General features: G+C 54.5%; 1 protein-coding gene across 1 annotated transcript in view; it reads right to left on the reverse strand.

The window, feature by feature from the left end:
- ITGA11 (integrin subunit alpha 11) overlaps nt 1-24257 on the reverse strand; it is a 97660-nt gene that overhangs the window by 36916 nt on the left and 36487 nt on the right. The window contains exons 3-8 of the mRNA XM_021709348.1: nt 16890-16990; nt 13833-13924; nt 10794-10908; nt 8145-8272; nt 6415-6563; nt 155-299 (exon numbers count right to left, since the gene is read on the reverse strand). Coding sequence (XP_021565023.1) covers nt 155-299; nt 6415-6563; nt 8145-8272; nt 10794-10908; nt 13833-13924; nt 16890-16990 — 730 coding nt within the window. The remainder of the gene's footprint in view (nt 1-154; nt 300-6414; nt 6564-8144; nt 8273-10793; nt 10909-13832; nt 13925-16889; nt 16991-24257) is intronic.

The following is a 24257-nucleotide window of genomic DNA, read 5'->3' on the forward strand; positions in this document are numbered from 1 at the left end:
TCGGGCGGCGCCGGGTCGGGCTCCGGCGGCGCGGGGCGATCCTCTGCGTGCTTTATAGGAGGACGCCCGAGAGGCCCAGTCGATCCCGGTCGCCCGTGACACCGCCCGAAGTCATCGCCTGGGCCCAGGGCTGGGCGGCACGCGGGAGACTCACGGCCACGGCGTATCTGGTCACATTGTCCCTTTCGCTCTGCTGGATCACCCTCTCCAGGTCCGGGCTGTCGTGCGACTCCCCGTCCGTGATGACAATCATCACCTTCTTGGCCCCTTTCCTTCCGCCCTTCTGGAAAGCCTCGGAGCTGGAATCCGAGCGCAGGGAGGGTCATGAGAGGGAAGCGGCTGGGGCTGCCCCACGCCCCCAGAGAGGCCGCAGAGACCGGGACAAAAGCGCCCCCTTAGGCGGCCTGAAGGCTCCCGGCTGAGGCGCCCGGCCATCATGCGCCCACCCGCTCTCAGGTGGGGCTTTGACCTGTGGTCTTTGAAAGGGAACTTAAAAACTATTATTATTTTGGAGACAGAGTCTTGTTCTGTCGCCCAGGCTGGAGTGAAATGATAGATCATAGGTTACCGCAGCCTCCAACTCCTGGGCTCAAGTGATCCTCTTGCCTCAGCCTCCTGAGTAGCTGGGACTGCAGGTGTGAGCCACACTGTGCCTGGCCTAGAAAGTGGCTTTGCAAAGCCCCTTTAGACCTGACCTTGCTGCTTTGGATAGGCTGAGAGGGTGAAGTAGAACTGGGAGGGCAGTTCAGGGGCGACGCCAACCTTTAGGGGAGCTGAGTCTGTGATGCAAGAGCCCAACTGCACGTGAGGATCCTGTGGAGGAGTTTTTCAGGCGTGCACTAGCACGCTTGGCTAATTTTTGATTTATTATATAGATGAGGTCTCGCCAAGTTGCCTGGGCTGGTCTTGAACCCATAGGCTCAGGCAATTCACTCGTCTCGGCCTCCCCAAGTGCTGGCATTACAGGCTGAGCCACCAATTCTGGCTGGGGGAGCTTTTAAAAACCATTGATGCCCATGCCCCATCCAGGCCCACTGAATCAGAGACTCCCGTGGGCTGGTGATGACTCACGTGTCTCAGGAACTTTAGAAGGGTGCTAGTGAGCACCCTGAGTGGAGGCCAGCCCCCTCAGTGCTGAGAAGATGCTGGCCAGGTGTTCAACACCCAAACAACCCTCACCACAAACGCCAACATGTTGGGGGAGGCCTGGTGGAGGTCTGACCCCCCATCCCACGAGGCTTTGATTTCACTTTGGGAAATATTAAAATCCAAATTCCATGAAAAAGATTTCTCTTTCTCACTTTTTTTTTTTGAGTTGGAATCTTACTCTATTGCCCAGGCTGGAGGGCAGTGGTAATCACGTCGACAGCAGCCTTGACCTGCTGGGCTCAGGTGATCCTTTTGCCTCAGCATCCTGAGTAGCTGAGACTACCAGCATGCCCAGCTAATTTTTTTTTTTTTAGTTGGAGTCTCACTCTTTCGCCCAGACTGGAGTGCAATGGCACGCTCCTGGCCACTGCAGGCTCAACCTGCTGGGCTCCGCTGATCCTTCCGCCTCAGCCTTCCAAGTAGCTGGAACTACAGGTGCGCACTACCACGCCCAGCTAATTTTTTCATTTACTGTAGAGATGAGGGCTCGCCAAGTTGCCAGGTGGGTCTCAAACCTGCAGGCTCAGGAAATCTACTCACTTCAGCCTCCCAAAGCGTGGGATTACAGGCTGAGCCACCGAGCCCAGCCGCCCAGCAAATTTTTAAAAACAGTTTTGTAAAGATGAGGTCTCGGCAAGTTGCCCAAGCTAGTTTCGAACTCCTGGGCTCAGGCAATCCTCCCTCCTCTGCCTCCCAGAGTGCTGAGATGGGTTCTAGGGCAGGAAGACTGACATCAGAGGTATCTCTTGTTACCTGTCTTGCTGGGCTGATATGCATGACTCACATAACCTGGAATGAATCAGTTCAGAACATCTGAACAGCTACCAGTGGAGAGAAGGACCCATCTGTGTTCCCGTAGCAGGGCCATGATGTCCCGCTTGTGTTGATGTAAAACTCTCCCGTTTTAGTATGCGCCATGGCCAGGGGGCTGCAAAGCACCCGCTGTGTGGGCTGAGAAAGCTCTGAGCTTAAGCTCGACCCAGGAGGGAAAACTCTGCCATTCTTTCCACAGAGATTCTAGATGCTTTCATGACCTCACTGGAGGGCTGGGTCCAGAAATGAAACTCCATGGGAAAATAATGACAGGGGAAAGCATGTATTACTATAGATGGGGCCATCAAAATGGTGGTCCCCATCTCCTGGAGTGGAGTGACATCCAGAGTGATGTCCATGTGGATCTGAGGTTACTGTGGCAGATTCTAGGTGGCAACTTCACATGGGTAGGGACATGGCTTTGCTCCTCCATAGCTTCTATTATAAATTCCATGAGAGAGGCGGGAGCTTTGCACTCACCACAGGCTCTGTGGATCTGGAGGCCAGGAGACCACATAGACTGAGGCCATGACAGACATCCCTTCTGCTCAAGACCCACACATGCTCCTGCTTCTCACATGCTTCTCCTAGGGAAAGCCTGGGTCCTGACAACGGCCTCCTGGGCCCTTTGTGACAGGGCTTGCCCCCCCGCAGCCTCTTATCATGCTGGCTCCCCCCCCACCTGCTGGCTGTTGCCCCTGTCCTGGAGGGCACCAGGCACGCCTGGCCTCTGAGCTGCCCCCTTCCAGATGCCCACATGGCCAGCCCCCACCCCTGCAGGTCTCACCCAAGGCCATCCCCCAGGGAAGCCTCCCCTGCCCTCCACAGACACCGACTCATGCCCAACCCTGCACGTGCCCAACCCCATCCTTTGCTCCCACAGCCTCCATCTTCTAGAACACAATGGCTGGTGTTTGCTCATCTCTACCGACCTTTCTAGAGTGTCCGCTCACACACCAGGACAGGGATCTCCTGCTGTGGTCACAAAGCTGGCCCAGTGTTTCCGTGGCTAGACGCCCATACTAGGTGATCAACTAAGTTCTGTTGGGTGAAGTGGAGTCATACCACACTGCTAGGTCACCTTTCTAACTGGTAGAGGTGGGGGTCACACCACACTGCCAAGTCATCCCCCTACACTGCTGCCAGGTCACCCTCCTAGCTGGGTGGAGGCGGGGTCACACTACACTGCTGAGCCACCTTCCTAACTGGGCAGAGGCAGGGTCACACCACACACTCCCGGGTCACCCTCCTAACTGGGTGAGGCGTGGTAACACCACACTCCCAGGTCACCCTCCTAACTGAGCAGGGGTGGAGTCACACCACACTTCCAGGTCACCCTCCTAACTGGGCAGAGGTGGGGGTCACGCCACACTGCTGGGGGATGTTCCCTTCCTAACTACACGCTGCCAGGTCACCCTCCTAGCCACACAGCTGATGACAGTATCTGGTACCTGGTAACCTGCAGTGCCCACCCACTCCTGTCTTAAGGACACTGCCACCCCAACCATCTTGCTCCAAGCCCGCTCTGCAGCTGGGTGGCTCGATACCCCCAGCATGAATCCTGTGCTGTGCTCCTATGGGTGCGACTTTGCACCTACACGTTTCCGATGCCCCTTCCTTTGTCATTGGAGTGGAACATCCTGTGTGATGGGGCTTCTCTCCACATCTCTCTGCAGAATCCCAGGGTCTGCCTAGGACAGATCAAATGCCACTTCCTCCTGGCAACCCTCTTGGTCCCTCTAGGGGTCCTTCCCTCCCTCATCCTCACTGGGTTAAGTTGATGTTAACACATGTCAGGGCTCCTCTGTGGAGCTGTGTGCTGCCACAGCCAGGAACCACAGGCTGCCTCTCTGTGACCCTCAGGTCATGGCCTGGCTCTCTGCCCTTGGGCAGGTGCACAGAAAAGAAGCATGTATTGCGTGTAAACTGGATGAAGAAAGAAAGTCTCTGCCTTGAAAGAAAGAGAGAGAGCCTCCACTTTAAGAGGACTGGCGGTCATTTGGGACCTGGGTCGGCAGGCTGAGAAGACCAGAATTCCAAGCCTTTTTGAGGTGAAGACTCCAACTACAGCATGCCACGTGTCCCCGATGGTGCAAACCACCTGGTAAGTCACATGCGGTGGCTAACCTGAGATCAGCAGGTTGTAAGACGAGGCCGAAACCGTGGGCTTCCTCCTGGCATGAGTCAGCCAGCCTCATGCCAGGAGGGAACCGGTGGTCACAGACCTCTCACAAGGGCCGGCAGGAGGCTCGGGTCTCACTCTGAGGATGGGGCCCCGCAGTCAGCGGTGGGGCCCTCGTGAGCATGAGAGGGCCGTCTTCACCCGGAGGAACTTTTTTTGGGAAAGACCCGAGTGGGTTTCATCAGCACAACAGGGCCATGCTGGCCAGGCAGTGACTTAGTCATCAGGATCTGTGAGGCTGGAAATTCCTGATCTCTTGGCCACACGTGGTCACAATGCGGTAAATCACTCTCGCACTGTGGGATTCTGTGCACCACGTCGACTAACCCCATGGGGGTGGGGCATGAAGGAGTGGGTCTGTGGTCTCAGGGACTGTAGCAGTCCTCACATTCATAGGAGTAAAATTCAGACACTTGAAATCTAAAGCCTCTGACATAGTTGTCTTGGGAGTTTAGGCCTTGGCTCAGGAGATCTTGGGGGGCTGTCTTAAACATTGGCTAACTTCAGTGGGAGTGAGCATAATGTTTTGCTTCTGTTTTTGAGTTGGGGGTCTCACTCTGTCTCCCAGGCTGGAGGGCAGTGGCACAATCATGGCTCACTGCAGCCCCGACCTCCTGGACTCAGGTGATCCTCCCGCCTCAGCCTCCTGAGTAGCTGGGACTACAGGCATGTGCCACCATACCTGGCTAATTTTTTAGATTTTTTTTAAGAGAAAAGGTCTTACTATGTTGCCCAGGCTGTTCTTGAATTCCTGGGCCCAAGTGATCCTCTTGTCTCGGCCTCCTAAAGTGCTGCGGTGACAGGCATGAGTACTGGACCCGGTCGTGCATAATTTTGAATGACAGTGCTACTGGAGTGAGCATGTAGCCGTCTGTGTGGACAATGTCTACAGATGACGTTCATTGGGACGAGTGAGTTCTGATGTGGCATTGAAGGCACCAGCCGCATGTCTCTACAGTCTCAGATGTTAGATTAACTACGTTCTTCACACTCCTTGATGACAAACACGCCCAGGGTGATTCTGCCCCCATGGGGCCCACATACTCCTTATGGGGAGTTAGGGGAAGAATGTGTTTTCCAAGGCTGGCTGTGACAACACCCCCATTCCAAGGATCTTCTGCAGCACATGACCTTACTGTTCCTCCATCAAGGCAGACAGAAACTCTCTTCCCCTCAACTCTAGGCTGGCTTCAGAACCCACTTGGACCAGCAGAGTGTGGCAAGGGTCATGTCCTGGGACTTGGAGGCCAGGATCCCACCTGGGTTTCTTGGGACACTCGCTGCAGAAGGCAGTTGTCACGCCATGAGAAGACTAAGTCCCATGGCCACGTGTGGGTGCCCAGATCACCAGCCCCAGCTGAACTCCCAACCAGCCCAGAGCCATGTGAATGCACCATCTTGGGTGTCCATGCAGGGGAACCTTCAGATAACAATGACCCAGCTGATACTACAATGCAACCATGTGGGAGAACGCCAAAGAGAACTGGCCAGCGGAGCCCAGCCAACGCCAGGACTCATAATTAATGTTATATTTCAAGGTGCTAAATGCTGTGGTAGCTTGTTACAGGGCAATCAATAGGTAATGAGAACAGTATCTGAGATCTTCCTATCTACCTATCTATATCTATATCTCTCTCCATATTACTTCTATCTCTCTCTATATCACCTCTATCTCTGTCTCTATATCATCTATATTTATATATCTCTCTCTCTCTCTTTCCATCTCTATCTCTCTTTATCTCTCTGTCTCTATCTGTATCTATCTTTGACTATCATCTCTCTATCTCTTTATCTTTTTTTCTCTCCATGCCTCTCTATCTCTCTATGTCTTTCAATTTCTATCTCTCTATCTGTATCTCTATCTCTGTCTATCACTCTCTATCTCTTTCTCTCTCCATCCCTCTTTCTCTCTGTCTCTATCTCTCTTTGCATCTCTATCTCTATGTATCTCTCTATCTTCATCTTTCTCTCTATCTGTATCTCTATTTCTGTCTCTCTCTTTCTCTCTCTATCCCTCTCTCTCTTTTCTCTTATCTCTCTCCTTCCATCTCTATCTCTCTATCTCTATCATCTTTTTCTATCTCTCTCCAGCCCTTTCTCTATCATCTCTGTCTCTTTCCATCTCTAATTTCATCATCTCTTTCTATCTCCATCTTGCTCTCTCTTTCCATCTCTCTCTCTTTCTACATCTCTCTTTCTATTTCTCTCTCTCCCCCACCTTCCCTCTCCCTGTCCCCACCCCCACCCCCATCCCCGTCTCTTTTTTTTACCGAGCGAACTCGATGCCGAGCGCCGTCCGGGTCTCTGTGCCTCCCCTCTGCTCAATGTGGCTGGCGGCCTCCACCACATCCTTCACGGACTTGTAGTCATTCAGGTGGAACTCGTGCACCACGTCCTCCCCATACTGGACGACTCCCACCTGCAGGGTGGAGGAGGGCACGGGTGCCTTGATGCTGGAACTTGGCCCTCCAGGGTGAGGCTCCTCTGTGGGGGATGGGTCAGCACAAGGTGACCCAAAAGGGCTGAGGATCTTCCTAGAAGAGCGGCTGCAGCCTGAGGGCACAGTGTCTGCAGAGCTCAAGAACACGCATGGCTTGGTGGGGCGTATTAGAGGATGAGACTCTGAGGCTTGGAGAAAGTCTGGCAGATGCTTCTCTCTCAGAAAGACACATGTTGAGCAGTCAGGTCTAGGATGTCAGGGACCATGTGGGTGGAGGCAGGTGGTGTACACCAAGCTCTGCACTTGGCTCCCAAAACTCAGAAGAGGTTCCTCTAGCCTCAAGGTTGATACAACATCAATATATATAGAGAGTTGAGGTCTTACTCTGTTGCCCAGGCTGGAGTGCAGTGGTATGGTCACGGCTCACTGCAACCTCAACCTCCTGGGTTCAGGCGATCTTCCTGCTTCAGCCTCTCAAGTAGCTGGGACTACAGGCATGCGCCACCACAAAATTTTGGCCTCAAGCAATCCTCCTCTTCAGCCTCCTAAAGTGCTGGGATTATAAGCGTGAGCCACCATATCTGGCATCAGCAATATTCATAGCAAAATAAACAAAATCCCTTAAAACCCCATAGCAGAAATAGAATGATGAGCTGTTTCTGGTGGACGATCCAGAGTTTATTTGGCACATGGGTCCTAAAGGATGATCTTCCGGTAGGGGGAGCTTGCTGCCTCATGGAAAAGTTCACTCCCTTTTCAACAGTTTTATTGGCTAAAAATAATTTCTTAGCTGGACTTGGAATCTGCTGTCTTATAACCTCTGTTTATGGATTCTTGTTCAGCCAGAATAACTGGATCCACCCTTTCTTTAGCCAGGTAGCGTTTTAAATGTGAGTGGGGGCCAGGTGTGGTGGCTCATGCCTGTAATCCTAGCACTTTGGGAGGCTGAGGTGAGAGGACTGCTTGAGGCCAGGAGTTCCAGGCCGGCCTGGGCAACATAGTGAGCCCCCGTCTCTACAAAAAATTTTTAAAAATTAGCTGAGCATAGTCTCGGCTACTCAGGAGACTAAGGTGGGAGGATTGCCTGAACCCAGGAGGTCGAGGCTGCAGTGAGCCGTGATTGTGCTACTGCACTCCAGTCTGGGTCACAGAGTGAAAACCTGACTCAAAGAAAAAAAAGAAAAAAAGAAAGAAAAAATGGGAGTGGGAGCTCCACCTCCTTGCCCGCCATCTTCTTTCTGAGTTCAACATGCCTTGTTCTCCCCTGTGCCCTCTTCCTGGGGCTCAAGTGGCCCCTTCACCACCCCCGCCTCCTGCCTCCTGCCCTGGCTGGTTAAAGTCGTCATAGCCTCTGTCTCTGCCAGGGGCAGCGTCTGGCCCGTGAAGGGAGGCTCCTCACACTGTCCCTCTGTGTGCCTGCTGGAGAGGTTGTCCTGGGCTGCAGAGCCCCACCTCGCCCTTTCCCCGAGGCCTTCTCTGTGTTGCACAGATGTCCCCACATGCCAAGGCAGCACCTGCCCTGGAACCCTGCTCTGAGGAGGAGGCACCTGCGTGGCTTACCTGGATCTGCCCAGGGCCGATGTGGAATTTCTTGAGGATGTTGATGAGGAAGTGCTGCACCTCCACCCAGGGGTAGATACTGTTGGAGCCGTCCAGGACGATGACAATGTCCATATAGGTCTGGCATCCTGGGAGGGCATTGGGGACACATCATGGCTACCCAGAGACCAGTGTCTGCAAGGCTCAGACTCCCCGGGTGAGCAGACAGAGTGTGTCTTGTACGTGTGCAACTCCCTGGGATGGACGTTTCTAGGGGCAACCTGGTGATCAGCCTTGGAGTCTCTGACCCACCACCCTGCCGGCTGCTCAAACAAAGCTTCAGAGAAGCCCGGGCACCGCTGCTCCTGACTGGAGACTGAGCTCTGCCAACTGGTTAGTGCTGCCCACATTGGTGCCTCGTTCTTCTGTTTTGTGTCTTGGGCAGGTGAGCATTGCCCACTCTAGCCCTAATGAGCAGATGTCCCTTCTCAGGAGGGCCATGTGACGTCACAGCTGGGCGTGCAGAATCTGGCACCAGCCTGTGGCCACTTACTAGCTGGGTAACCTGTCACATGGCCTCCCAGCCTCAGTTTTCTCTATGTTGAAGAGGCAGGGTGACAGTGCCATGAGGCCCGATGAGAAGATGCTCTGAGGAGCTGGCATGCAGCCAGGGCTCCCACCTTTGAGCCGACCCATCTGGACTCCTTGTAAGGGAATCCCAGCATGCCACATGGTAATGATATCGGGTCACACTCTTGGGCTTTCACCTCCGCCTCAGCATGTGAAGCTCTCTTTATGTCCTTGAAATTCCAATGCCAAATTCAAGGGGATAGTTGATACCAATCAACTAAGAGAGGTAAGAAAACCTCGGGACCATCACAAAAGTAAACAACCTCTTTAAAAATCCAAGTGATTTCTCTCTGCTCCTCAGCACCAGGTTGCTTTGAAATTCCACATCCACATGGAGGCTGGGAGGCTGCTTATTTTCACTGGAGGATTTTCCTGTTGCCATAAAACCAACTACAGCAACACCTGGGAGCCTTCTGCGTGTTAACCCTTCTAGTAACTCTTTTGTCAGAAGCCAGAGCTCACCGGATGGAGGTGGGGTGGCTCTGAGCCCAGCCTGCTATAGCTGTGGGGTCCAGGAGTGAGACTAGGAGCAGGTGGGTGATGTGGACACCTTTTCCTGTCCCACTTGTGTGCCATGTGTGAGATGGCCTGACATGCTTAGCCTGATGGACCCTGATGACTGTGTCCTTGTACAGTGAGATTTAGCTTGACACGTGTGAATGGGCACAGGTGGCCATGGAGGTGAATGGGACATAAACTCCCTGATTTGGGGGAGTTTATAATCTAGTATGGGGACCAGGGTTCTTCTATTTTAAAGTCAGTTTTCTCATGAGAATGCATTTCTTATTGCTGATTTCTTTCTTACAATATTGTCTCTCTCTCCCTCTCCTTTCTTTCGAGATAGGGTCTCACTCTGCCACTCAGACCGGAGTGCAGTGGTGCAATCACAACTCACTGCAACCTCAACCTCCTGGCCTCAACTGAGCCTCCTGCCTCAGCTGCCCAAGAAACTGGGACTACAGGCACATGCCACCATACCCGGTTAATTCTTTTAAAATCAAAATTTTCTGTTAAAGACACCTTGGGAAGAAGCTGGCATGGAGCCTATGGTTCCTACACATGACTGGACACTCCCTAAGGAGCTTAAATATACACACACATTCTCTCTTTCTCTGTCTCCCTCTGGGGCTACTGAGTTAGCACCTACACAGGAGCCCTGGGATCTGCATTGGAGAAGTTTCAGGCAGCACTGGCCAGTGCAGTGAGGCTTCCACAACACAAGGCTCAGGGGCAGGGGACAGTCACCTCCTGGCCCAGAGCACCCTAGTGGCCCCCATGTGCCCTGATCTTCAGCCTCCTACCATGCTGTCATGGCCTCCTCCTCTGCCATCTTGTGGGGCTGGGACCCACGCCTTCCCAAGCCCTCAGAGGTCCACCTCCTGCCCTGCGACCCCCTCCTGTGCCCCAATACCATTCCCCCCTGCCTGGACCCTGTCGGTAGAGGTTGGCTGCTATGAGCAGGATGCTCTGGTCTCCTTAGTTGTGGGGTGACAGACGTCAGCCCCAGGAAACAGGCAGGTCCCAGCCAAGACTCCTGGGCGTGCAGGGGAGCAGGGCTTGAGCAGAAAGTCCCCAGGTTTCGTGGTGGGTGGGGAGTGAGCAGGAGGCTGTGTGTGAGCTGGACGGAACTCTGGACGCCCAGGAGTGCGGAACCCGTGGCTATTGCAGGGAGGTCTCAGCTCTCCATGGCCTTTGTCCACAGGGCTGCCGCTCTGCACAGCACTGGGCACGCCACCCACACCTCCCACCGACCATGGTGCTCAGGGCTTTACAGCACTCCCTCGCTGCCAGGGTCATCCTCACAGCCACACTGCTCTGTCCCCACTCACACGCCATGGGGGAGGGCAGGCCAGGACTGTGGCCCTGCAGATGCTGGGGTGGGGGTCACATGAGGAGAACGACTCATCCCAGGCTACCCAGAGAGTGGGAGAGGGCTGGTGAGTGGCCACACAGACCTTCCAGCATAGGGAGCGGAGACCAGAGCCCTGCCTCTTTGGTTGTCCAAGGCCAGCCCCGGGGTGCAGGTTACAAGCCACTTACTCTGGAGGGCAGGGGCCACGGTCTTGGCGAACCTAAAGTTGGAGTTGACCCTGGAGCACATGCCGGTGGTGTAGTAGGAGCTCCCGCATTCGTGCGACCAGAGGGGACTGCAGGCCTGGGGACACAGTGCACATGCCAGTCAGGGGCCTCAGGAGGGCCGCCTTGCGATCCTAGACAGTCCCCAACCCCGTGTGCACACCTCAGGGACTGAGGGTTCCTTGCATCTCACTGAGCTCTCTCTTGTTGCAGCCTGCACTGGCTCCCTCGGGTGTGGCTGTCATGGAGATGGGTCTCCCTTGTGGTTTTGTCAAGGCCCACCCTTCAAGGTGGTGACGCTTCTTCACCCCCACCCACCCTGCCCGCTGCTCAGGATCTGGAGAAACCTCTCATTCTCGGGAATGGACCTTCCAGGGACACCAGCATAGCTCCTCTGTCTGGGGCTGTCACGGAAAGCCTCTAAGGCAAACTTCTGGGTTGAGATCCTGACACATGCCCCAGCTCTTGCTGGGGGGAAAAGAACAGTGCTCTCCTTCCTGGGAGATTTGCTGCTGAAAACATGGAACAATAGCCCTTCAAGGACAGAGGGGTGAGTTCCTCTCAAAGTCAGGGTCAGTAGAGATGAAAGTACAGCCCCACACCTCCATTGCTGTCTTGCTGTCGGGAAGCCCAGTCTGCAACTCTGTTCTGTAGTGTCCTTCACTTTAGGACCATAATTATTCTACTCTGGATCTCTTTTTTTCATGCGGTTTCTCTTTTAACTCAGGTCTAAAAGGTTATGTTTATCCGTGTCCTTTGTTGAATCTCCCGGAGATTGGTTTTGGAATAGGGGGAGAATAAATAATAGATGAATAAATGGATAAGTGGATAGATGGATGGATGGATGGATGAATGATGGATGACGGGTGGATGGGTGGATGTATGGATGGATGTATGGATGATGGATGGATGGGTGGATGATGGATAGGTGGATGGATGGATGATGAATGAATGGATGGATGGATGGGTGGGTGGGTGGACGGATGGTGAATGGATGAACAGGTGGGTGGATAGATGGATGGACAGATGATTGACAGGTAGATGGATGGATGAATGAGTTGACGGAGGGATGGGGAGATGACGGCTGAATGGGCGGATACATGGATGACTAGATGGCGGATGAATGGATGGATGGATGGGTAGGGGGTGGATGGATGGACGGATGGGTGATGGATAGATAGGTGGATGATAGGAGGGTGAATGACAGATGGGTGGATGATGGATAGATGAGAATGGATGCAGAAGGGACGGATGGACGATTGTACGGGAGAATGAATGGGTGGATTGATGTATAGCTAGATGGGTAGAGGAGTGAATGGATGGATAGGTGAATGGGGGGATGGATTATTGGTGGGGAGATGGACTGCTGAGTGAGAGTGGCTAACTACTTATAAACAGGGACTTGAGCTGCCCACAGAGGCCCCAGAGGGTGTGTCCTCCATTCCTCTCAGGCCTTCACCCCACCTTGTGGAGTAGGTAAAATCGAGTCAGTAGAAATATGCTGGGAGCCTGGGAGGGAAGAGGAAGTGGAGACCCCAGTGGACACACGTGTCTTACCCCTGGCTGGTGCTGAGGGCTGTGGGCTGAGTATACACCAAAGTGCCTCAGGCCGTTCCTGGCAGGGCCACTGTGTCCTCAAGTTCCCGTATACCCTGCCCTCTCGCTGTCCTGGTGCTCATACCCCAATGTCTCATCTGTCACAATGGGCTGAAGGGAGAGGAGGAAGAGTGGCCCCATCTAAATGTGGAGGTGTCATACTTAGGCTTCCAGGGTAGTTCTTCTCTGAATCCTCTCCTGCAGCTGCTTCTAGGAATGATGAGACCCAGAAAGACCCAAACCTCACCCACTCCTGGTGGTTCACCCACTGTGTGACGAGGAGCAGGCAGTGCCAGTCCCTTGTGCCACCTGCACTGCTGCAGGGAGCAGACATGTAGGCTTGCTGGGCGGAGTCCAGAGGCCTCTGCGCATGGCCTGTCACTGTCGCTTGTCCCCAGCATCCTATCACACATTACCATTGTCTCTGAGTGTGAGTTATGGCAGGGCAGAGGCTCTGTGTGCTGCTGGAGCCCCAGGTTTTGGCATTAGGCTTAGTGCATACTGTGTACTTAGTTCATACTAGGTGGTAGGTCCACACTAGGTGCTTAGTATGGACTAAGTCCTTACTGGGTGCTTAGTACATACTTAGTCCATACTGGGTGTTTAGTACATACTTAGTCCACACTGGGTGGTTAGTACATACTAATTCCATACTGGGTGCTTAGTACATACTTAGCCAATACTAGGTACTTAGTACACACTAAGTCCACATTAAATACTTAGTACACACTCAGTCCATACTAGCGTGCTAGTACATACTTAGTGCATACTGGTTGCTTAGTACAGGCGAAGTCCACACTAGGTACTCAGCCCATACTTAGTCCATACTAAGTACTTGGTTCATACCAGGTGCTGAGAAAATCCCCAGGGCCTGGCATGGGCTTAGGGCACACTAGGTATTGTTTGAATGAGTGAGTGCTTGTACCACTTAAACCCAGACACCCCCTCCTCTTTCTTCCTTGCTAAAACCTGTCTCTTTTTTAACTAAGCGGACACCCCCTGGCCTTCACCTCCTCCTGGTTGGAGCAGGTGGCCTGTGGACTCGTACCCTCCCCATGTGGCATGAGTGTGTCTGTGTGGCAGGTCTGTGTTACTGCTTCCCAGTCCCCGAGGCTGTGTGTGTGGTGCAGCCTGTTTTGTTTTCAAACCTGGAACAGCGAGAAGGCCTCTCCCCAACAGCCATTTCCTGGGGAGGGAGGGCCCATCAGACATCTGAATGTATTTATTCTTGCTCCCTCCTGTCAGGGCCACCTGCCCCCATACCCACAAGCAGGGAGCTGTGAGCTGTGTCCTGGGCACATGGGGATGGGAGACTTGGCAAATGGAGCGTGGCATGGGGTATTCGGGGAGCGTGAACACCCAGCCCCACCCCATTCCCCGATCCAGTGGGCAGCAGGTGGCTCTTACCAGGAAGCTGTTGTCCTTGGGGTTGGTGGCCAGGCTGAGGCCGAGGCGCATGTTGTCCTTCCGCTCAGACACATTAGATAGAGTCACCCTTCCTGGGTGGAGGTGGAGAAAGGCTCAGCCTGCAGCCTTCACCCACCCTCTGCCCTGTCACCTGAGTCCCCCCACCCCTGGGGATGTCCTGGCTCCCTGCATGCTGGGGCTGCCCTTCGCGGTCTGCTGAGGCCTCCCAAACCCTGTGAGATGAGAAGCCTGAGGCTCAGAGATGGCAAGTCACCCTCAAGGGGTCACACAGTGAGACATGCGGAGCTTCCCTCCCTGGAGCTCCCCCTCCAGCCAGCTGCTGGACCCCACAGCCCTGGTGCCCCATGCATACCATGCCTCCCCCAGGCCAGCACACCTACATGGTGCCCCCGCATATGTCCCTTCAAGACCCCTCAAGCTTGGCAGCCTGGTACCCCCTCCGTGCCTGCCTCTCTGCTTCTCTGACAGCCAGCCTGTGGCAGGGAGCAAGGTCTCTATGAAGCCATCCAGGCCCCTGTCCAGATTGAGGCTTCCTTAGAGACCTGATCACAGGCCCTGGTCCCACCACCTCCTTGCCCCTCTGCCGCCCCCCACCATGGCCTGCTCTGCGTTCTCCCAAAGAACCTGCTCGCTCCTACCTCAGGATCTTTGCACATCTCCCTTGCTGTCCATCGTGTTCCACCCACCTGCCTTTTTCTCCCATCAGGCCCTTGCTGGAATGTCACCTGCTCAGAGGGGTCTTCCGGGCCACCTTCTAAGGCAGAAGTCCCTCCCCTTATCCATTAATCCCTGCCTGAAGCTATCCTGCTTTTTAGAGATAGGATCTTACTCTTACTCAGGGTTGGAGTGCAGTGGTGAGATTACAACTCACTGCAACTTCAACCTCCTGGGCTCTAGTGATCCTTCTGCCTCAGCCTTCTGAGTTGCTGGGACTACAGGCACACGCTACCATGCCTGGTCAATTTTTTGTAGAGACAAGGTCTCACGATATCACTTAGGTTAGTCTTGAAACCTTGGACTCAAGCAATCCTCCAGCCTTGGCCTCCCAAAGTGCTAAGATTACAGGCGTGAGCCACTGTGCCCAGCTCTGCTTCCTAATTTGTGTACTCAGTTACTGTTGCCTCCAGCAGAGTCCTTTGGCTTTGTGTTCCCTGCTTTGTCCCCCAGTAACTAATACAGTGCTTGATACACAGCAGGTGCTTGTTAAAAGGTGGGGGACAGGCTGGGTGCAGTGGCTCAAGCCTGTAATCCCAGCACTTTGGGAGGCCAAAGTGAGAGGACTGCCTGAGCCCAGGGTTTCAGACCAGTCTGTGCAACTTGGCAAGACCTCGTCTCTACAATAAGTAAATAAAAAATTAGCTGGGAGTGGTAGCACACGCCTGTAGTTCCAGTTACTTGGAAGGCTGAGGTGGAAGGATCGCCTGAGCCCAGCAGGTCGAGGCTGCAGTGAACGTGAGCATGCTACTGCACTCCAGCCTGGGTGACAAAGTGAGACTCTGACTCAAAAAAAAAAAAAAGGTGGGGGACAGATTAGCTCTGAGGACCTTGGGGTCATGGAGTTCACCCTCCTCACTTACACATGCGCAAATCAAGGCTCAGCACATGTGAACAATCTATGGACACACAGTGAGGACACTTTGCTGGATAGGGAAGCCCTGTGCGTGAGGCTGAAAGGGCCAAGCCTCAGGGTGCGGACAGTTGGGATTGGGATCCCCACACAGGCCCACCTCTTCAAACTGTTTCCTCATAGTCACTAGGGCCGCTGCCCTGGGTTTTGAAGTCCCGATCTGTGGCATTGACTCAGCGTGGACAGCGCGTGACCACAGTAGCTGCCCCACCGGGCTTGGCCCCTTGGATGCAGGTTCCTTCATCCCCGGCCCCTCTTGAGCCTCTACCCTCCCCACAGCTTCTCTGCTGCCCTACCCTCCCCCAGGGTGCCCACCCGTGGTACCGTACAGGAATGCCCTCCTTTAGGGGAACTCCCAGGGAACTGGCCCTAGCTAAACCAGTCCCAGGTCGCCACTTCTCAGCTCAAGGGGAACGTTCATGCCCTTCTGAGTGCAGAGCTCACTCCGCTGCTCTCAGACCTTTAGGATGAGTGCAGGTATGCTTGTGGGCTGGTGTGTGCGCTTCAGTGGGTGCACATGTGTGCACACACATATGCAGATACGCACACACACAAAGACACACACACACAAGCAGACATGCACACACACAAACACATAAACACATGCACACATGCTTACACACATGGGCACCGCCCACATGACACACACATGTACACACATGCTCACGTGCTCACACTCATGCAGACACATGCAGACACACATTCATGCACACACAGACACACACAAGTAGACATGCACACACAAGCAAAGAACACAAGTGTACACACATACAAGCAGACATGCACACACATGCACACATGTGTACACACACACACGTGCATACAGATGCAGATCCCAGGAGGGCTAGGGAGGCTGGGTTGCTTACAGCCCATGCCCTTCTGGTTCCTAAATGTGCTCACGAGCTCTCCAGGGGAGAAGCCTTGCTTCAGGAGGGCAGAGCTTTGTGTGGCCTGCCTAGACGGGGGTCCCACCTGTCGCTTGCTGGTTGGGAACCCCAGAAGAGACCCTCACAAGCTGTGGCCCCTTATCTGCCAATGGCTCCATCTCACATGGGCATCGTGGGGATCGTGTGACTCCAGGTGCGCCCAGCATGCAGGAATGTTGTCTAAGATACAGGCGTACTAGCGACTGTCGCTACCATCTCAAAAAACTAGAGGGGGATGGGAGCATTTTCCTTCTGCTGGAAGAACAATGGCCTGGGACCCCAGGGCCCTGGGCTGGAGATGCACTGTGTGACTGTGGGAAAGTCGCTTCCTCTCTCTGGCCTCAGCTTCCTCATCTGCCTGGTGGGGTCATCTCAAGGCGTGGCTGGGAGGGGCCGGTGTGGCATGGATATGGGTGTGTAGGGAGCCTGCCTTGAACTAGATGAGGGCTGGCCTAGCCATGATGAGGCCGGGGCCTGAGTTACCCAGGTTGAGCTTGGTGCAGTTCCCGGGGGTCACCGGACACTTGTACACGTCTCCCGTCTTCTGGTGGCCATTGGTCTCTAGTGGGGCGCCCACCACCAGCCTGGGGAGGAAGAGGAGATAAGCCAAGGTGCTGGGGAGGGTAGAGCCGGTGGCCAGCATGGAGGGGAGATGGGTGGGGGGGTGGACCCAACCCTGGAGGACATTCTGGAGGAGTGACCACTCACAGACCCTTCTGTCATCTGGGGGAGGGATGCTTGTTGTGGCCCATCCCAGGCCCTTGCCAGGATTGCAGATGGAGAGAGGAAGCCCATGTGGGCCTGCACACATCAGGCAAAGGCAAGTCCCCAGGAGAGGAGAGGGTGAGGCTTGAGCTGGGTCTTGACGGATGAATAGGAGTTTGTCACAGGGTGAGAGGGTAGGATGGCTGCCATTCAGGCAGTAGAATGATGTCTTTGGAGCACCGAGTTTCAGGTCTCTGTCATTTCCCACGGGGCCACCTTCCTCACCATACAGGGAAGCTTTTCCGCTGGTGTCCAGGGTGGGGCCACCAAATCTGCCCAAGCGGACAAGATAGCCAGTGGCTAAAGAGTGGCCAGGGCAGCCACGCAGGGGGACTCCTGACTCTAGTTTGTACCTCTGTGACCTTATTTGGAAAAGGGATCTTTGCAGATGTGATGAAGTTGAGGATCTCGAGTTGAGGCCTTTCTGAACTAGCAGGTGGGTCCTAAACCCAGTGACAAGTATCCTCCTAAGAGGCACCCAGAGGAGAGATGGGGCGAAGAGGAGGGCGTGGAGACCCTGGGAGCTGGAGGCCCAGGAGGGTCTTCCCCACAGTCTCAGATGGGGTGTGGCCACCATGGTTGTAAGCCACCAAGCCATGATACTCCATCATGGTCATGTGGGTCATGATAGTCACAGCTGCACAGGTCACAACACTTGGTCACAACCACATGGGTCGTGACACTCGGTCATGGCTGCGTGGGTCAAGATACTCAGCCACAACAGCCCTGGAAGCAGAAACACCGTGCTCACATGCATGCTTGTTTCTAGGGAAAACGAGCAGCCACTCCTTCCCAATCCCTGGAGGCCAGGGTTGCCATGAGGCCGCAAGCCAGGAGTTCTACTATGCCCCCACAGCCCCGGCCCACTTTCTGCTCATAGAGGGCAGCCCCGTCACAGGGCCTGGAGTGGCCTGGGATGCCGGGCTCTAGTGCTGCCTGCCATGGGGTCCGCACAGGTCACCCTGCACACCTGGGACCCTTATGCTTGGGGGCCCATCCAGCTCTGCCTGGGTCCACATGTCACCCTGGTCCACTTGGGACGCAGGGTCTGGTGATCAGTCCAGCTTTGCCTGGGTCCACACATCACCCTGGTCCACCTAGGGCCCTTAAGCCTAGGGTTCAGTCCAGCTCTGCCTGGGCCCACATGTCACCCTGCACACCTGGGACCCTTAACTCTGGGGGTCAGTCCAGCTGTCTGCTCAGGCCATGAGCTAATCGTGGCCCTAGGCGTTGAACTCTCCTAGGGACAGGGTGACAAAAAATTAGTCTGGTGTGGTGGCATGTGCCTATAGTCCCAGCTACTTGAAAGGCTGAGGCAGAAGGATTGCCTGAGCCCATCAGGTTGAGGCTGCGGTGGCTGCAAGCATGCCACTGTGCTCTAGCCTCGGCAATAGAGTAAGACTCCAACTCAAAAAAAAGCAAATACACAGTTTGGCACTCCCCCCACCCGTATTATTCCCTGTGGTGACTGGGACTGGCCCTCATTCAATCATTGATTCAAATGCATTCACCGAGTGCCTGCAAGGCACCAGCCCGGATACAGTGTGGCTTGTGTGCTCATGCCTGAATTCAGGAGGCTTCGGGTCCAGGACAGAAAACGACCGGGCCCACCAGCAACCATGACACAGCAGCAGTTGTCAAGGTGGGAACAGTTGGGAGGTATGCTCAGATTGGAGAAACTGAGGTATGGACCCTCGCTGGGTTCAGGGTCCCAAATCCACCCTGATAGCCATGCTTCCAAAGTTCTTTGCACTTTGTGCTGTCCGCCGCCCCACTCTGCCACCCCCTATCTCAACTTCTACCAGGGCCGCTGCGTGCGCCGTGCATGCCAGGCCCTCCCGGGCCTCCCCTCAGGTTCACCCCAAGGCCCCCCGCCACTTGAGGCAGTTCTAGCCCTGCCTGTCACTCGTGTCACCACGTGCTGTGCCCTCCCCAGGTGTTCGCATGTGGGATGTGGCTGGGGGCGGCCCTCACCTCTAGGGCACCTGGCCTATTGACAAGCATCGTCACCAACACCAGCATCACAAGCCTGGCTCTGGGGTGTCCCTGGTGACTTTTGGGTCCACTTTGGCTTACATACATGCACTTTTCCCAAGTGGCAGATGTGCTTAGTAGTTGGGAGGGAGCCACTGGAAATTCTCAGTCCATGGCAGGGCAGGGGGAAGGGGAGAGTGAGGGGGGTCTTGAGGGTAAGGTGGGGAGTAAGGGGGGGGAAGGGCACCGCCTGCTGCCCAATCCTGTGACCTCTGGTGCCCTGTCCTGTCAACTGTTCAACGCCCACCCCTTCTCACACCCTCTGTGCATGCCCATCCCCATTCCAACCTGCAGTGCCTCCTTCTTCAGGAAACCTTCCTTTGTTTCGCTGCTGAAGGCTGGTTGAACTCATAAATTGCTTAACTTGTCACTTTCTCGTCTGTGTCTTTTTTCCTCTAGATAATTTGCCTCCAGGTCCAGGTAAAAATCTCTACCACCCCAGTCCCCCACCCAAGACTGGTGAAAGTACCCTGAGCACAGTCAAGGCAAACAGATGTTTGTTGAGTTGAATACATGAATGGAGAATGAGGCCTTTACTCAAGCACCAGGAAAGCTAGGACACACAGACACTAAAGGGACTAAGGTCATGACCCAAGTACCTGAGACCCAGGACACACAGACTCTAAAGTGACTAATGTCCTGACCCCAGCTCCTGGGATCCAGGACACAGACTCTAAAGGTACTAAAGCCATGAACCCGGCACCTGGGACCCAGGACACACAGACTCTAAAGGGACAAAGGTGGAGACCCCAGCACCTCAGACCCAGGATACGCATCTCTAAATGGACTAAGGTTATAACCACAGCACCAGGAATCCAGAACACAGAGAATCTAAAGAAACTAAGGATGTGACCCCAGCATCTGGGACACAGGACACAGAGACTCCAAAGGGACTAAGGTCCTGAACCCAGCACTGGGAACCCAGGACACACAGACTATCGAAGTACTAAGTTCATGACCCTAGTACCTGGGACCCAGGACACACGAACTCTGAAGTGACTAAGTTCATGACCCCAGGACCTGGGACCCAGAACACACAGACTCTAAATGGCTTAAATCCCATGCACCTTGGATCTAGGACACTCGAAATCTAAAGGGACTAAAGTCATGACCCTGGCACTTTACACACAGGACACAGAGACTCTAAAGGGACTAAGTTCGTAACCTCAGCACCTAGAACCCGGAACACACAGATTGTAAAGGGGATAAGGTGGAGAACCCAGCACCTGTGATCAAGGACACAAAGAATCCAAAAGGACAAAGGTCATTAACCCAGCACCTAGGAACAAGGACACACTGGGACTCTACAGGGACTAAGAGAGTGACTCCACCACCAGGGACCCAGGACCTACAGACTCTAAAGAAACTAAGACCTTGAACCCAGTGTCTGGTACCTAGGGCACCTGGATTTTAAAGGGTGTAATGTCATGCCCCAGCACTTGGGACCGAGGATATGCAGTTTCTAAAGGGACTAAGGTCCTGACTCCAACACCTGGGACCCAGGACACATGGACTATAAACTAAATAATGTCATGACCAAAATACTTCAGACTCAGGACTCAGAGACTCTAAGAGGACTCAGGTTGTGACCCCAGCACCTGGAACCCAGGACACAGACTCTAAAGGGACTAAGGTCATGACCCCAGTACCTGGGATTCAGGACATACAGATTCCAAATGGATTAAGGTTGTGACTCCGGCACCTGGGACCTTGGACACATGGACTCTAGGGAAGTAAGGTCCTGACCCCAACACCTTGGATCCAGCACACAGACACTGTAAAGGGCCTAAGGCCATGATCCTACCCCTGGGATTCAGGACACACAGACTAAAAGGGAGTAAGGCCATGGCCCAAGCACCTGGGTGCTAGGAAACACATCTCTAAAGAAACTAAGGTCATGAACCCAGCACTGGAGAACCAGGACACACGGACTCTAAAGTGACTAAGGTCATGACCCCAGCACCTGAGACCCAGGACACAGATTCTAAAAGGACTAGAGTCATGACCCCAGCACCTGAGAATCAGGACACACAGATTCTAAACGGTCTAAAGTCATGACCTATGTACCTCGGATCCAGGACATACGAACTAAGGGACTGAAGTCATGACCCTAGCACCTTAGACAGGACACAGAGACTCTAAAGGGACTAAGGTCATGATACCAGCACCTGGGACCCAGGACACACAGATGCTAGAGGGACTAAGGAAATGGACCCAGCACCTGGGACCCAGGACACACAGATGCTAGAGGGACTAAGGAAATGGACCCAGCACCTGGGAGCAAGGACACACAGACTTTAAAGGGACTAAGGTCGTGATCCCAGCTCCTGTGACCCAGGAGTCTAAGTTCATGACCTTAAGTTCATGACCTTAGCACTTGGGACACAGGACACACAGACTCTAAAGGTACTAAGGTTGTAACCTCAGCACCTACTGCTGAGTATTAGACACTTGGGAAGTCTGAAACCTTGGACCCCCTCCAGAGCCTTCTTGGCTCTCCTGGACATACCTGGGAAATCCCTATCCTGTCTGAAGTTGGTGGTGCTTCTGTGGCAGCTAGCTTATGTTATTTTGGTTGCATCACCAGGTGGTCATAGGCTATCTTGGGACGTCACGGAAAATAGTCCACAGGCACACAGGGGCATGATGTCCAATGAGAAATAGGTAAACATGGGCCACGCATCCACCTGCTTTCAAAGGTCTGTCTTTAAATTCATTTTTTGAGGCAGGGTCTCACTCTGTCACCCAGATTGGAGTGTGGTGGCTTGATCACGGCTCACTGTAGGCTTGACTTCCTGGGCTCAGGAGATCCTCTGACCTCAGCCTCCTGAGTAGCTAGGACTACAGGTGCATGACACCAGCCTGGCTAATTTTTGCATTTTTTTTAGAGACGCAGTCTCACTGTGTTACCCAGGTTGGTCTCAAACTGTTGGGTTCAAGCAATCCTCCTGCCTTGGCCTCCTAAAATGCTGGGATGATGAGTGTGAGCCTCTGCTCCTAGCCTCATAGCATTTATATGAATAAGCAAATACCTGGATGCAGTGTGGATATTTTCGGGGAGCTTGTTGTGAGCCGGGGCTTGTGCTGGAGCTTCCCGACCTTAACACACTCTGTCACCACAGCCTGATGCAGAAATGTATCCCCTCTCTGAAGCTGAGGACACTGGCCACAGAGATGCCTTGCCCTAGCCAGTATCTTGCCTCTCTCTTGCCCTACCTTGTCCAGCCCTGGGTGTAGGTAGGGTGCAGGAAGCAGGGTAGGGGCCAGCCTCAGGACACCTGGCTGTCATCTGCTATGCCCATCCAGCTTGGCTCAAGGCTCAGGCTCACCTTCTGCCTCTCTCTGTGCATTGTGAACACCGGTTCTTCTTCCAGAACTATTCTTACCGTGAGACACCGCACAGAAACTAAGGACTGGCTGAACCCCCAGACGTGGAGTCTGCCATGACAATTCTGGAAACACACTCCTGGGTTATAAAACATCGGGGAAGGGGCAGGACAGGCAGGGGGTGGGGGCTGTCATGGTAAAGCGGGCCTCCGGGTGGGGTCAAGCCCCAGCACCCACTGCCCTCCTGTCCCATGTGAGCCCCTGCGATCCTTGTGAGGAAAAGACCAGGACAGGAAAACCAGCCTCTCCCGCTGGGGTTGGAGTCCTCAGGTCTCCAATAGCAAGGCTGCCTGGCTTGGACGTGTCCAGCATTTAGAGCCATGCTGTCCCCTCCCCCCTTCTCCGGCGTTGCCAGCAGTAGAATGACCTGCCTTGGGCCGTGGCATCCCTCCCCTCCCCATCAGCTCCAACTCCATTTCAACCCCCTCCCAATTCCATGTTTCACTTCCCTCCACCGGCCCTTTCCACGGCTCTTCTTCCATGTCCCTGTGTGACTGGCGCAGGGTGACTCATTGCAGCCAGACCAGGAAAAAGACTTTCAAGAGGGATGGGGAGGACTTAGGAACTCGACAAAAAATGACAGACACCTGTCCAGCGGGTCTCAGGTTGACAACAAGCATCGCGACCCTGCTGTGTGCCCAGGTGTGGCTGTTGCGCGAAGGAGAGGCCCCGGAGAGAGACTGGGAGAGAAGCCCGGGAAAGAGGCCCGAGAGAGAGGCTGGGAGAGAAGCCCATGAGTGAGGCTGGAAAAGAGGCCCCGGAGAGAGACTGGGAGAGAGGCCCTGGAGAAAGGCATGGGTGAGAGGCCTGGGACAGAGGCCAGGGAGACAGCTCAGGACTGAGGCCCAGGAGAGAAGCCTGTGAGTGAGGTTGGGAGAGAGGCCAGGAGGGAAGAAGAGTGACTAGGAGGTGTGGGGAGTTCCAGAAGCGCTCAATTCTCCAGAAAGGAGTCAGGGAGCACTGGAGGGAGGCCTTCTCTCCCTGGGGAGAGTGAGGGCCAGGTCCAGGAGTGCAGGTGCAGGTTAGGGTTGTGGGAGGTGCGGGCGGCAGTGGGTTTGCTCTTCCAACAGTGAGTGATCTTGAGACATGCACGTCACACCGTGTGGCTTTCAATGAGAAACTCTGAGTTAACACTTTATAGCCCGGCTAGCTGAGGTATGTGTGGCCCCTGGGTCAGAGACCTCAGTGGAGCCTCAAGGGGTGGCTGGGGGGGGCGCCACCATGACCACCTGCCTCCCACGAGTGTCAGTCGTGACAACCACAGATCAGGCTCCAAGCAGCCTCGAAAGGCCTCACCTGTGAAGGGCAGCAGTGTCCCTGGGCAAAGGGGTGTCAGTGCAGGCCCACCACCACTCAGCCAGGCTCCCTCTTGTGTCAGCTGGGCTCGGGAGGGACACTGGGGTCACAGAGCATCCTTCAGGGATAGACAGGAGGTGGTGGGCAGGAGGACAGACAGGTAGGACAGGGGCGCTGGGCGCTGAGCAGGCAGGGCCCCTGGATTCCCCAGGCTGCCGGGCTACCGCAGTTGACTCTTTTTCTTTCTGGAGGTTGGTAACTAGGAAACTTCCCTGCCAGTATTTCCACTACCCAGACCACGTGCGTCCCACCCCCAGGCACTACGGAATTGGCCCTGCCGCTCGAGTTCAGCCCTCAGGATGTCCTGTG

The sequence above is a fragment of the Carlito syrichta genome, unplaced genomic scaffold, assembly GCF_000164805.1.
Source record: "Carlito syrichta isolate Samal-C Ts95f unplaced genomic scaffold, Tarsius_syrichta-2.0.1 Scaffold179048, whole genome shotgun sequence".
Classification (NCBI taxonomy): Eukaryota; Metazoa; Chordata; class Mammalia; order Primates; family Tarsiidae; genus Carlito; species Carlito syrichta.